This window comes from Apus apus, chromosome 9, assembly GCF_020740795.1.
Source record: "Apus apus isolate bApuApu2 chromosome 9, bApuApu2.pri.cur, whole genome shotgun sequence".
NCBI lineage: Eukaryota > Metazoa > Chordata > Aves > Apodiformes > Apodidae > Apus > Apus apus.
The window spans coordinates 12,931,703-12,946,229 of record NC_067290.1 but is presented as its reverse complement, the minus strand read 5'-3'; the positions used below and the strand labels follow the sequence as shown (position 1 = coordinate 12,946,229).

General features: G+C 42.0%; 1 protein-coding gene across 4 annotated transcripts in view; it reads right to left on the bottom strand.

The window, feature by feature from the left end:
• Positions 1-310: 310 nt before the first annotated feature.
• The window catches only part of POC1A (POC1 centriolar protein A), a 78,520-nt gene continuing 64,303 nt past the window's right edge, over positions 311-14,527 (bottom strand). For all 4 annotated transcript variants that reach the window (XM_051627766.1, XM_051627764.1, XM_051627765.1 and 1 more), the window contains 2 exons: positions 11,546-11,686; positions 311-606 (listed from right to left, as the gene is read on the bottom strand). In XM_051627766.1, coding sequence (XP_051483726.1) covers positions 508-606; positions 11,546-11,686 — 240 coding nt within the window. In that variant the 3' untranslated portion in view covers positions 311-507. The remainder of the gene's footprint in view (positions 607-11,545; positions 11,687-14,527) is intronic.

The following is a 14,527-nucleotide window of genomic DNA, read 5'->3' as shown; positions in this document are numbered from 1 at the left end:
CTCAGGCAAGACAGATCCTTCTCCAGATGCTGGTTGTGTTGAGATCTCACTTGCTCTCTACAGTCTGAGAATGGAGGTGAACTTCCACTGCCCAAAATATCCTGGGAGCTCTTGGCTTGTCACCTGTAGCCAGCACACAGCTCAGCAACAAGTCTAATACAGCCCACGACAGATATTTGGCAACTGAAAGATGCTTAAATGTTTTAAAACTAACTCAGCAGCACCAAAAGCAGGAGAGATACCTTCCTAGTTAGAACCCAGAACACATGCTGGCTGCTACATCTCTGGAAAACACAGGAGATAACAATAATTATCCACGCTTATGAATAAAATATTACTTTTATTTTAGTAAAGTAACAAAGCTTATTTACAGACACAATAACTGTACATTACAATTGAAAAATAGAATGTGCTAAAAATCATTAAAACAAGCCACAAACAGTCTGTTAGGAACACAAACAACCTCAAACCTCCCAACGCCTTCAGCTCCTGTCTTCTCTCAGCAAATCAGCTTGTTTTGTTCTGAATGATTTTCTGCTGATTCTCAAGACATTCCTTCAGCTTGTCTTCAGTGAGTGTCAGTCTCTGCTCCAGGATAGAAACGGTCTGCAAAACAAAATGAAAGCTGCTGCTGAGCTGCTCACAAAGACAAGCTCCCTACTGTACTCTCAGTGGGTAATTAAATGCTAAATTCACAGGAGTATTCCAAGGTATTTGAGGGCTGTAACTCCAGTATCAGCATTTTAGCAGGGCAGAGCCACATGACTTCAGAGAGGAGCAACAGAGGCTGGTGGGCATGAAGCTCTCCTGCAGACAACACCAAGCACCTCTCTGGCACTTGGTGCTTTCAGTTTGGGCTCTGCATTTCCTTTCATGGACAGGTTCTGTCCTTCCACGCTGAAGAGCCACCAGACACGCTCCTGCTGACGAGACACAGAGGTTTTGAACAGTTTTGCCCAATTTTAGCTTTGATTTTGCCTCTCTGCTTCTGACTATTTCCTCCCTTCCCTGAATGCTGTCCATTTGCAGCAATTAAACACAAAACTTACTGGGCAAGCATGATGAGAAACAAGAAACCCCCCCCAGAGTAAGGCACTGCAACAGGGGATGGAGGGGAACTGAAACCCAGAGTGGCCTTATCTATCTCAACATAATATCTAAGTATTTTTATGTAATCCAGTTACCCCACAAAGAATTGTCCTATCTTCCTCCTCGAGCTGAAGTCATCATGTACAGGATGCACAGGAAGAACATTTTAACCATGTGGCAATAAAAGCTTCTGCTGAAAAACCTTTTATTGATCTCTCCTAGGTAATCAAATGACCCAGCTATGCAGAACTGCTTTCAGCTTCCAAAGACACCGGAATGGCTGATAATAGACGGTGATGATTTAATGCTTTAATATCCATAAACTTATCAGCAACGATCAATACATTCACATTTTGAGCACTTTTAGTGCATAAATAACATCCTCTGTTAAAAACAAAGGCTGTTCAGAACCTTGGACTTTAATAAAGTAATTCAAATAAACTTGGACATTGCTGTTTGTATAGAAGTTATACATAGAAAGCCTTTTAATAGCACATTTCGTAAGCACATCTCCAAGTGCCTGACAAAAGAAAGCAGGTCTCATTATCCCCATTTTATAGCTGGGGAAACAAAAGCACAAAGAGAGGAAATAGCTTGGCTAAAGCCACTCAAGTGACTAGGAAAAGTCTCCCATAAAATGATTTGGGGAATGAGACAAATGGCGGGGGGAAGAGAAAATAGATGTAGTAAAACCAACACCAAGCACTATGGCAAAGCCATCCCCTGAGATCACGTCATCAACACATTCAGGATGGGCTGTTCATCAGAACATTTACCGTAATGCACACCTTTCCCCTCCCCAAACATAGTTTAAAACTTACTTCTACTGCACACGTACTGCTGACCTGTGACAAGGCAGAAGAACTAGCTCCTACTGCCTAATGCAGCAGTGCTGCAGCTGTAGAAAGCTCCACCTGACAGAACAAACTGTCTTGTGGCACTTGCTTCATTGAAGTTTTTTCCTCCTGTATTGCCACCCTTCTAGGCACAAGAACTGCAGTACACAGGGAACCAGAAGAAAAGCTGTGAAGCCAGCAGTTACCATCCCAGGGCCCTAGAGCCAGCAGGAGCCCTCCTGTCTATCAAAGGAGAGAGGAAGGATTTCACCTTTTTCATACCCAGCCGTGCTATTGCCTAGTGGCTGTCTTACAGGTCAGGAGTAAAGCTGCTCAGGGCAGAACAGAGCAGGCTGAATGTCTACCAGGGGTTTACAGCAAAGATCTTAACCTGCAAGCAACCAGACAAGAGAATGAAATGCAGCAGGGAGCCTGGCTTTTCCATTTCAAAAATAAGAACGAGTAACTCAAGACTCAGTTACAAAGTGGGGGTGAAACACTGCATCAAATTTCCTTTAGAAAGATACATCAACTAAATTAATGTCCTGGTCACACCACCCCACTAGAAGCAAAGCCCTGGATTACTTGTGGCTCCTGCATCCCATGATTTATTGCCACCACCATCCTGTCCATACAAGTTAAGTGTTGCTACACACAGCACTGTGAGACTAAGCACAAGTAAAGCAGATTTCAGAAAGCATTGAATTTGTGAAAGAGCTGTAAGGAAAATGTGTATTGGAATGGAAATTGCATGTAAGTATTAGCAGAAAACTCATAGTGAGTCTTTTTTGGAAACTAATTGTGGAAAAGTAGCAGTCAGAAATGAAATCCAGGAAGCCCAAAGTAGGAACTGATGACTGCAGTCCATTTAGACTTGAATATATGTTGCCTGAAATACCCAGGGCACCTGACACCCTAGAAGGTCGGGGAAAGCACAAATTCTGCCCAGCTGCTATTACTGCTATTTTGTAGCTTACACCTAGAAGAAAAGTTCTTTTATGAGCAGCTGACAGAGTTTTACAATATTTCCATGTTACTATTTATAAAGCCAGTCCTGATTGGTAGGCAAATGAAACTGCATCCATTCTACTCCTGCATGTTTTTGCTACTGCTTTCCAGAAGATAAGGAACCAACAAATAAGCCAAAGAGGAAAATACTGTTAGCAAGATTCAATGAGGGATCCCTGGAGCCAGGTTTGCTCTCCAGCCCTTTCTCTGTGGCAGCATCCAGGCTTCCTGTTCTGTCAGGAGCACAGCACAAGTCTCCATTAAGCACCAGGGAGTAAATGCTGGGTAATTTATTAAAGTCTTCACTCAAATTGGTAGAAGAACAACAGATTAGGCTTAAATGAGAAGAAAGATCAATTTTTGTTTTGTTACAGTGGTATACTATGGACACCAGAGAGGAATATGACATTTTTCACACAAAAGAAAATTTAAATCACTTATACCACCACTTCCTGCAACATTTGTCTTCATTCATCTTCACCGACTTAAGTCTAGAAAAAACCCTGCTCCTCCCTTTGGAAATACTAATGTAGAAAAAAAACCTGCCTCCTATTTACTTTAAGTTCTGGTGAATATTCAGCTCCATCCTCCCCCAGGTCACCTGAACTAAAGCAACCAGTAGTCACACTTCCTTACATGATGACAAGCCCCCTTTGCTATTCCTCTACATTGTTTTTACTCCCTCAACCTAAATAATAGTGATTTATGATGCTGTTCCAAGATGCTTTCATCAGTACCTTTTCCTTAGCCCACATTAAGCATCTCCCTGTCTGATTAAGTAGCAGAGACATCCAAAGAACAGCTGTCCTCAGGGCTGGGGCTTTTGCAGGGGCCCTGGAGGGACAATCACTCCAGCCTCTTTTGAGTACTACAGATAAGGGGAACCACGTGCTAATTGAATGCCAACAGAAACCAGTTCTACAGCTGCCAGAGGAAACATGAAAAGCAGAGTCTGGAGCAAGCAGAGGCCATCAGCAACCCTCTGGAGCAGTGGTGGGAGTCCCTGCCAGGAGTGATCGATCCATCTAGACAGGAAGCTGCTCATTCACTCAGGTAGAACTTAACTGGCAACAAACTTTTTAGCAGGGCCTGTTTTGATAGGACAAGTGGTAATAGCTTTACACTAAACGAGGGCAGATTTACAGCAGATATAAGGAATACTTTTTTACAAGGAGGGTGGAGAAACACTGGTACAGGGTGCCCAGAGAGGTGGTAGATGCCGCAAACCTGGAAACTTTCCAGATCATGCTGGACAGGGCTCTGAGCAACACGATCGAGTTGAAGATACAGCTGCTCACTGCAGGGGGTGACTAGATGACATTTAAAGGTCCCTTCCAACCCAAACCATTCCATGATTAACTTGGAGCTGAGGGCAAAGCAGGCAAGAGCATGGGAACAGTGGAATGATACTCAGCTCCACTCAGGAAGGAGAGCTCTGCAAGCAGCACGAGCTCTTCAGTGTGCCACTCACATGGGTTTTCATTGAGTTAGCACACAGGGGACACGTGGGGGACATAACACTGCTCTGGCTGATCACCAGTAATTGTGGGGCTCCCAAAACAACAATGCATTGATACAACAGTTACTCAGATCAGGCAACAGCAGCTTGGCTGAGCCTCCAGGGATACGATCCCACACACTGACTGCAACGTAGATGGTGCTCTTGGCCATGAGCAGGCAAAGCAGTGCACCTGCACTTCTATTCCTGGCATCATTTCTTAACATAAAATCCATTCCTCTATTGATCTCAAAGGAGGCAGAAGTAATTTCCTAGCTTTACTTAAATAAAAACATTCTTAAAGTTTGCTCCACCAGTTTTTTAAGCATAAACTAAAAAAGATTGTGCAGGGCACTAACACACCATAGAGCCCAAGAAGAAGAATGATTTCTGCTTCTTCAGAATTTTCTTTCCCATCTGACATGTTAATTTATGAAGACACCGTTTTCTTTTCAACTTATCAAAAAATGCACTTGCAAAAGAACAGGCAACAAATGGAGAGGTAGTTTCTAGGCATTCAGTTTCCCCACCCCACTGTGCTGGTACAATGAAAACTCAGAGATGCCTTTTGAGAGGTTCAATGAAGACTACAGAAGGACCATGGATTTGTGGAATGAGGCTTGCCAAGTTTGACCTGGAGTTGCAGGCTTAAGAGTTCTGCTCTCTAAAGTGAGGCCAACATTGGTTTGTTTTCCAAGATTTAGAGCTTCTTGTGGGCTACTTGTTGGGTTTTTTTTTAAACAACATATGTGCATTTCAGAGAACATTTCAGACCCAAACATAAAGCGAGACAAGTAAACTGTGTCACAGGAAAGCTCCCTTAGCATCCAAGGGTCCCTCCTTGGCAAGTGCTAATGAGTGGGTTCAGAGGTATCTACATATCTCCAGGGCACAAATTTGTGACGCCTGGACCTCAGACTGCTGTACAGCATGGGAGGAGACCTGTTGGCACTGTATTAGAAAGTAAAATCAGTCTTGAAAGGAGCACAGTTGCCAACCTTCAAATGCACAGTTGAACTGAGCAATCTCAACAAGAGTCCCCGGTTGTTGCATGCAGATCACTAAAATGCCACCTCCAACACCCACTGAATGTTGTCCTGAACATACACACAGTTCTACACGGAGATAGAAATTAGCAAGTTTCAGGGTAAATTAAGCTTGGGAGCCCTTTCTCTGAACTAATTCAATAAGTGAAATAAAGTATCATAGGAAGGGTTTGCACCAGGGTAGCCCTACCTACCTCTTACAGAGAAAATAATTAACTCCTTCCACCACCACTAGTTTAAGAACATCAAACTTCAGCTATAAGATTAAAAGGCTCATGGGAAAACGTGTGCAAAAAGCCACTCTGAGGTTCAAGTGTGAACCTGCCTTTGAGAAGCAGCCTGTCCTCCTACTGCACCAAGTTTTGCCCTGACTTGCTGTCCGTCTCCCTTGGATCTCAGGAACTGCATCCAGTGAAATGCCAAGCCAATCCCTGCTACAGCACACTTAAGGAATGCTATGCTGCCCTCCTTGTGAGTGGGTTGTACCTTAACACAGTTTTGAGATGGGAACTGAAAGCCACTGATGTTCAGCACCTCTGAAGCACTTTCAGCAAGAGCTGACAGATGAGGCTCATCCAGGAAGCAAACCTCATATCTCCAAGTGTGACAAGGTATGAAGCCTTCCCAGTTATTAACACTTTACATAGCAAACAAATACTGGTGGTCAAAGCCTTAATTTCAGAAATCAAATACACAATTAAGGTGTTTTTTAAAATGTGAAATTATTTCTAAATAAATGATAGCTCCTCATCTGCTCAGACTAAAACAAGATTGCTACCTCAGACACATTTTAAGTAAATTCTGTAGCCCCTCACCACGTCACTTGCTTTGAGTGCACAGTCCAAGGTGAATTCTATTTGCACAGAATATTTCACACCGGGCTGATTTATGAATAGTGTATTGATTATTTTAGAATGAAAATGCCCACAGGTAGTGCTTTAGTCTTTCCTCTCAATCTTTAATGCAACTGGGCTGACTTTAACATTCTTTGAATGCCACAAACTTTTCCATTTGTTACTACAAAACACTTTGCCTCAGTGTGGCCAGACAGAAACACACTGGGCATGTGCTGCTGTGCAGCCCCAAGTTAGGAAGTCACACAAGCCCCTCAACACTGGTTCTGCACATTCATGCAATGTCAGACCTGGTCCCAAATTTTCTGTCATGAGATGAGGCAAAACATTCAGCCCCAGCACAGTCACAACCAAGATGCTGCACACCACTAGCAATTCAATTAGCTAGCTGCTTTGTAAAAAAACCCCAAACAAACCTGAAAAGGCAAAGAACCAGAGAACCTAGACTTCTCATACTGCTTAAGTCATATTGTCCATATTAAAAAGCATTCTCAGATGTCATCTGCTCTGATACTGCCGAGAAAATAGCACCAATAGTGCTCACTGTGCTTTTTGCAGTAGGAAAACCATACAAAACACCTGAAAATGTTAGTATCACCCACTTTGCCAGACCAAGCAGAAAAAGATATTTCTTCTTGACTTGTAACTACTTGAAGCCATAAAACCACTTATTTTACTAAACCCATTGCTTAGTCTACATTTAACAGCTTTCAGAAGAGAGAAGCCATTCATTCCTCACCAATACAGGCTTTGGAAACCACACCTCCAAAAAAGTAGTAACAAATTTGATTTTGCTTGTTTTCATTATAAGCACTGCACACACAAACATTTTCAGTTTTAATTAAAAAGCAACCCACTTGTTCAAGTCTCTCTTTTTTTTTTATGCTAAAGAATTTCATTAAAAATTCTCCTCCCTCCCTCTGCAATCTTTTCTGGAGTGAAATAATCCTTTAATCTCACATGAGCTAGATTGTCCTTCAGGCTTGGATTATTTTACGGATTTAGCAAGTCTTCTCCATTTCACTATGTTGTTTTCTCCCAGCTTCAATGCAAGATTAGTTTGGGGCAATATATAAAGCTGTCTCCTGTGGGTGGATTATAGCAGCTATTTATGAATTTTCATGCTAACCCAGATTCTGAACTCTGTGTTTGGAGCAGACATCTTCCTTCCCACAGAAATCCAGCAGCTTTTGCCTCAGTGCCCACTGCCCACCAGTGCTACAGATTAAAGGAGTGAACGTGGCAGCTGCAGGTTTTTGGAGTGAGGGCAAGAGTATACAAGTGATGATAATTGCAAATGTAAGTTTTCCACTACAGCCAAGATATTTACTGACAGGAGATCATCTTTCCCAAGTGCAGTTCAGCTGCAAGTGCAGAAAAAGCATCTGAACCAAGTAAACTCTTATATCTGTTCCCTTTTGGTTTCAGCCATAACACACCTTTCTGTTCCAGGAAGTTATCCAACAAATAAAATTACCTTGTTTTCTGTTTATATTTTAGCATTCAGCCCCCCATAGAGGCACTGAGACGCTGAGATCCAATCTTCAATTAAAAAATAATAAATATTTTGCTTTTCCTCCTTTTCACATCTCTGAAATGCCAGTAAACAACAGGATTTTTAAACATTGAGACACTGATAAGGAAAAGGAGGAGCAAAGCCTCTATATCACACATTTATTACTCATCTTCCTCATTCCTTTGCCAGACTTGAATTGCCTGCACCAGGGTATCTTTAAGTTATCCAAAATTACTGGAAATGATTTACGTCTGGGTCTCAACTTTACTCCATCCTTCAAGGCAGCAGGATTATTAAACATGTGCTGCTCTTCTGAAAAAGGCAGTTGAACATTAACTTCTTTATTTGCACGTGAAGTCTGGCCAAACACAAACCACATTATGAAAAATATAAAGACCCCGTCAGGTCACATGAGACTACTTTCTTACAAGTAAAACACAAGATGTCCTGACATGAGTTCTGGTGAGGAGGTAGGGAGGAAGGTTTCATTGAATCAAAGACCTACAGAATTATATCATAGCACAAAGTCAACAATATAAACCCCAAAGCTTTGTAAATCTGAGCAGCCCACATCTATTTGCTGTAGTGGTTACTGCTAGAGGTAGTAATAGCCACTAGTATCTTCTGATCCATCTCTCTCTAATAAGAACTGAAGTGCCTGAGGGAGCAAGTCTGCTCAGCTGTGTCCTGCTGTGTGGGGCACAACACCTCTACAGCCTCAGCACTTCTACTTGCTGTGGTGTCTGGCAGGAAGAGCACTCTTTGTGGGATAAAAACAATCCTGCTGTCTCCAAACACAGGACACCCCACTTCATCTGGAAATCTACTATCAACAGAGGGAAGGTACTGATAACTGGTGAGCAGCAGACAAAGCAGCTTCAAGTGTGAAGCTCAGAACAAAGCTGTGCATTAGCAAAAGATGACAGCCTTCAGCTGATGTCTTACTATTACCTCTTTCAACAGAAATTGAAAGAATTTACTCTCCTTCCCACTTTAACATGATACAAAGTTGAGCATAATAAACTTTGAAGTGATAGCTGGGAAAAAAAGGTACAACAAAATAAATTAGTTTTATATTTACATAATTTCCCCAAGTAGTTTATCACCACTTTAAGTCTCCATCCCCCTGCCTGGTACATTACATCATGGTTAACACAATGCTGGAAATTAAGAGCACAGAAATTCAAGGCAGCACAGTGGAAGCTCCTACAGAGCTAACAAATTATAAATTCCTGGAAAAACTGTGGATAGCTATGTCAATAGAGGGTTTCTGGAAATATCCCAGGGACTCTGTCCTCTCCCTTCAACTGTATGGCCCTGCCTATGCCATTAGTGCTCCCTTTGAACAAGCACTGCTCAGAAATTATGAACTGATGATTTATAACAGCACCAGGAGACTACTGGTACATCCTCAGCCCTTCTTCAAGACAGGAAAAATACTGACATCCGTTATGCATTATTTATGGAAGTGTCTTGCTCCATTTTTTAAGTAGTGGCAGTGTTCTTTCACAAAAAGGAGTCTGGAAGCCCAAAGCTGCCATGTAAAACACACAACGTGGGTTTGAACCTGCTTCGTGCAGGGAGTAGCACCCAGTTGTGCTTTGGCAGAAGTGGGTAGGAAAGACAAGCAACCCAACACCACCCACACTGTGTCCATTTCCCTCTGCTCTCTGCTAGCAGTCAGGACACCTCTGCTCCTTCCAGTCAACACCTAATTGCACAAGAGAGGGGTAACAGTGGCTCTGCTGAAGCTGCCTTCCCTTCTCTGTCGCAGGCCACATCCATAAAAACAAAGTTTAACTACCCAAGCAGATGTTACCTTCCACAGCTCTGCCTCACTACCTGCATCCCTCCTCTTTGAGGAACCTCCTCCTTTACTCCAGGGATGAAGACTTATTTCATGTCCATTTGCATAACTTTATTTGGTGTTGGTTTGTTTCACTGCTAAATGGCAAAACCTTGACATGAAAACGAAGAATTATGAAACCATTTCAATAGTGTGTCAGGTTCATCCATGTGTCCAAGTGCATTAAAATGTTGTTAATACAAGATACAACACACAAATATTAGGACCAATGGGAAATCAAGTACTTTAAGGATGGCAAAAAAGCTACCAAAAAGGTAAAGGGCTGCTGAATGCAGAGTTACTTAAGGCAGCTTTTTTATTTTTTACTATAATTTCAGGCCTATTTCCAATTTTATCCTATAATCTACTCATTTATTCCTCCCCCACTGATCTCAATTTCTCTTTCTGCTAGGCTTAAAACAACATTTGGAATTTTTTACAGTTACACAATATCTTTGAGAGATGTTTGCATTGCTTATATATAGTTTAAATCCCACACATACTGTTTACTGCAACATTTGCCTCCTCTAAACACCTATGAAGTTGAAAAGGAGCCATTACACATCCATCATCAGAAGTGTGGATCTGATTTATGTAATGAAAGATAAAGATCACATTCCAAGCTTACTAGGGAGACGTAAAAACAGTAATAAAATCTTTTGTGTATACACTGCTTTGCATTTTACTCACAAGCATGAGGGCCCTATGTCATACAAGAGTTTGCCCACCTCCAATGTTCAGTTTGAGAGACCACAAGAAAAAGTGCTTTCTTGAATTTGTTCCAAACTAACTTAAATACCTTTTGGTTTTCACCTTACATTATCTTAGACTTTCTGTTATCCTGGAATGGTTTTTAACCCCTAAATCAGCCCTACTTCAATCCCCCAATGGGCCCTCCAACCCATCATCTTACTTTTTGACAAGGACTTCTCAAGATCAGAGAGCTAACTCTGACTAGTAATCACTATGTTCAATACCAAGTGTTAAAGGCCTGCCTGTTCTGCCCAGAAACAACACTCAAACTCACAGAAAAACCCTCCCACAGAGATTTATTTTTTTTTTTCAGTCCTACAGCCACAGTCTCATCCACTATCTCCTGCTTTCTTTCTGCTCCTCACATACCTCAAAAATACACAATGAAATTCAGCCCCAGGCAATGATCAGGAATGGTACTTCTTAGCAGGAGCAATGAGTAGCTGCTTAGTTAAACAAAAACCAGTTCTCTCCCCTAATTCTTACTAAGTGATGGATCACCACTAAGGGTTGGGTACTGATAAGGCACTGCCTAGCGACTGTGAGGAAGAACTGTATGTTAATGCTTTAGCCAGGGATTAGTTGTTTGCCAGCTGTGGGTGAGAAGCATGTTTCAGAGATGAGGCACAGAAGGGCCCAGACTTGTTGATGGGAGGAGAATGCTGCAGAAATTGGACTGAGTAGGTGACTGTTGGGTGGGGAAAAGGAGTGGGATCTTAACAGAGTTTACCTACAGACTGCAGTGATATGGGGGAGGAAAGACAGATTATTCACCAAAACAGAGTCCTACTGCCAACCACTCCCTTCAGGCATCACCTTAGATAAACCTTGGCTAGCAGCACAGGGGAGCTGGGCTGGCTCTGACACACTGCACCATAAAGGAGTCAGGGGAAGAGCAGGGCCTAAGGTGGAAGTTCATGCAAGGGAACTCATAAGAAATAAGCTGACAAGCAGATGAGAGCAGATTTCTCAAAAAACTATCAAAAAGCAAAGGTTTTAAACTAACCACACTTTTATTCTATGAAACTATTGCAAAGTATTCTCAATTCATTCAGTCAGAGGTACCTGCTTCATTGCAAAATTAAAGAGCAAACCATACCTGAGTCAGAACATCCAGCTGTCCCATAATGTGCTCCAAGGTATTTGCAAGACTGATCTCCTCCTCTTGCTGCTCGTGGCTCCTACCAGGATCCCGAGTTTTTGTTTTCTTAAGATGAAAACCACAATCCATTTCTGATTGCTAGAAAAATAAAGAGACAATCTGCTATTGCAATGCAAACAATGGGGGCAGGATTTCTGTCTCATGGAGGGTAAACAGTAAAGAACAATTTGTGGGGACAGTCTATGCTATTAAAATGGGCAAAGGAGAATAGGAAGGGTTTGTTCTCGCCACAGATGGAAGAGAAAGAGCTGCTGCAGACTTGTCTGCCTTCCTCAGGTGGAGGGTTTTCAGTTTTTTCCTGTGGGATTTTTAGTGGGTGTGTGTTGTTGCTTGTTTTTAAACCTTCATCAGGAAAGCAAAAAACTTAGATAACAAACTTGAAGCAATTCTGCAAGGTTCAAGTTTTATACATGCAAAGAGCTTTGGCATGCTCATGGGGTGCACAGGCATCACTGTACAGGTAAACAAAGACTTATTTGAGCCACATGGAAGCACAACAGCCAAATTTCCAGAATTAAGTAAGCTACCCTGAGAGTCCAAACATTTCACTCTAACAGTAAAATAAAAGCCTCTCTCCATGTTTGGTAGTTGTGAGAAGGCAAGGATGCTGCACCGCAGTGAAGTTCAGCGAAGCAGGATGTTCCAATATGCATTAAAACAGGCAGTTTTCATTTAGTAATTTTAATTTTGTTTATATCTCAAACTGGTTTTCCCTCCTCAGTGAGGTTAGGAACATGTTTACTTTGAAGTTTCAACTGTTTTAGTTATGCAAGCTTGAATATTTCATTTAGAATAAATTAAGTTTTAAAAGTACAAATAGATCTCTACAGGAGAACTTCTTATTTTCTTTCAGGATGGTATCTTTATTCTAGAACAAACACTGTTTGCATTATTTATCTGCACTAGTACCAGCAGAAGTAGTTCAGAGAAGTTTATCTAACTAAACAAGGGAGCCAATCAATTAAGCAATTGCAGACTCAAGTTTCTCAATTTACACTAACAGACCAGATTTGAATCTAAAGCCAAGATCACAGCACTCAAGTTCTCCATGGCCCAATGCCTGGTGCAGCTCCATCCCATGCACTTATTACTCACACAGATGACTGAAGTTTGCAACTCAACAAAGCAGCAAGGGATTCTGACAGATTGAAAAATGGTCTCTAAAAGCTCTCCCACATGTACTTTTTCTAAGCAAGAAATGCAGTTGCTTCCATCTCTTCTCTCATATGCACTACTAGGAACCTGCTCATCTCTACATTTGATGCCAGGTCCATGGAGGTGTGCAACCAAGACTGCAGATCAGCTCACATAAATTTAAACCCAAAGCTTTTTAGTGTATTATGAAGATACAAACGCACGTGTGCATGTACATGTATACATACACAGAAAAAATGTATATTTAAAAAATAAATATATATAAAAACCTTGTGCTGCTAGGAGTCATCAATTTTGGCCATAGAAAGGCTCCAGCCCAGCAGTTAGACAAAATAAGCAGTGCAAAGAACAGAAACTTGAATACTTGGAAAGTGGGGGAAAAAAGAAAAAAGAGGCCACAGAAGCAGCTTTGACAGGAGAACACTTGCTGCTCTCCACTAACTGCTGGTAAGGGCCAATGGTTCTTACAGACCCTGCCAACCAAACTATCCCCATACAGCCCAGTGTCACAAGATCAGTTTTGTGTAAGGAGCAGGAAAGGAAGGGAAAGGTTTAAAGGCTACATATAACAACTGCTCCACAGGGATCACCATGCTGCACCAGCAGCTTGGGATGCAGCTGGGTATCAGGTGGTACCAGCCACGCTGGCCTCCACTAATTTACTTCCTCCCACTTGCTTGGATAATTTAGATGATGTAGAGGCCCCAGCCCAAGGCAGCCCACATGCTGGGTCACACAGCACAGCCTGGGCATGAGAGTCACACTCAAACTGCTCCTGTGCTGCAGCAGGTAGTCCAAGAGCCACCTGTTGATCCCTGATGCATTGATTTAATCAACTAAAATATGTCCTTGCAGCGATGAGATAGAGCCAGCCTTACAAAGCTGCTATTTGTCATTTTAAAGTGAAACCCAAAAACTCAAAACACTGCTTTTCAATGAGTAATTAGCAATAAAAAGCATGTTTTCTTGTTATTTTAAGGCTGACTATCCTATTTTGACGATGTAACTTTGGGCCAGTCAATCATGGCACAGCAGAAATTTGAGTGAGCTAACACTGCATACAATCTGCACTTAAAAACCCCAAACGATGATGAGTGATCCACTTCAAAACCCATTAGAACAAGCTGACTCATAGAAGCAGAAAAATGACTGTACAAACATATTTTCTCTCTCTGTAGCATATGTCAGACAGCTTTTCATAAAAAGCTGCTGGGTTGAACTCAGAGTTGATACTCTTTGCTACAGCCTACAAAGTTTAAGAGTCTGGCATATTTGCAAGGGCAATACTGCACAGATGTTCTTGCATCCAATCCTTTAGAGGTCAGGTGATCCCTCACCATGTCAAGCTGAAGCCAGGGGTAGCAGCAGCTGTTTGTCACAGATGCTACATTCTGCTCATCAGCTCACAGGCTTTGTACCACCCCCATGAAAAGCCGAGCAAGCCACCTCCACAAAGCCCATGCAGGCTCTTGAGGCACTCTGAAAGGTGGCAACACCCTCAAGAACTGAAGTCTATCTACATTTTAAAACAGAAGAATGACAATATGGCATCAGCCCATCACCATCAGGAAGATGACCTGTAGCTAGTACCTTCAGCAATAAAGTTCTGAGTTACTTCTTATATCTAAACTAGGAACACAACCAGCCAGCAAATAAAAAAATATGTCAGTGTGTCATGAAGCTTGACTTCCAAAAGGGAGGCTTTCAACTGGGCATGGTCTTTGAATATTCAGTTCTAGGAACAAGCACATCCTACCTAGCCTG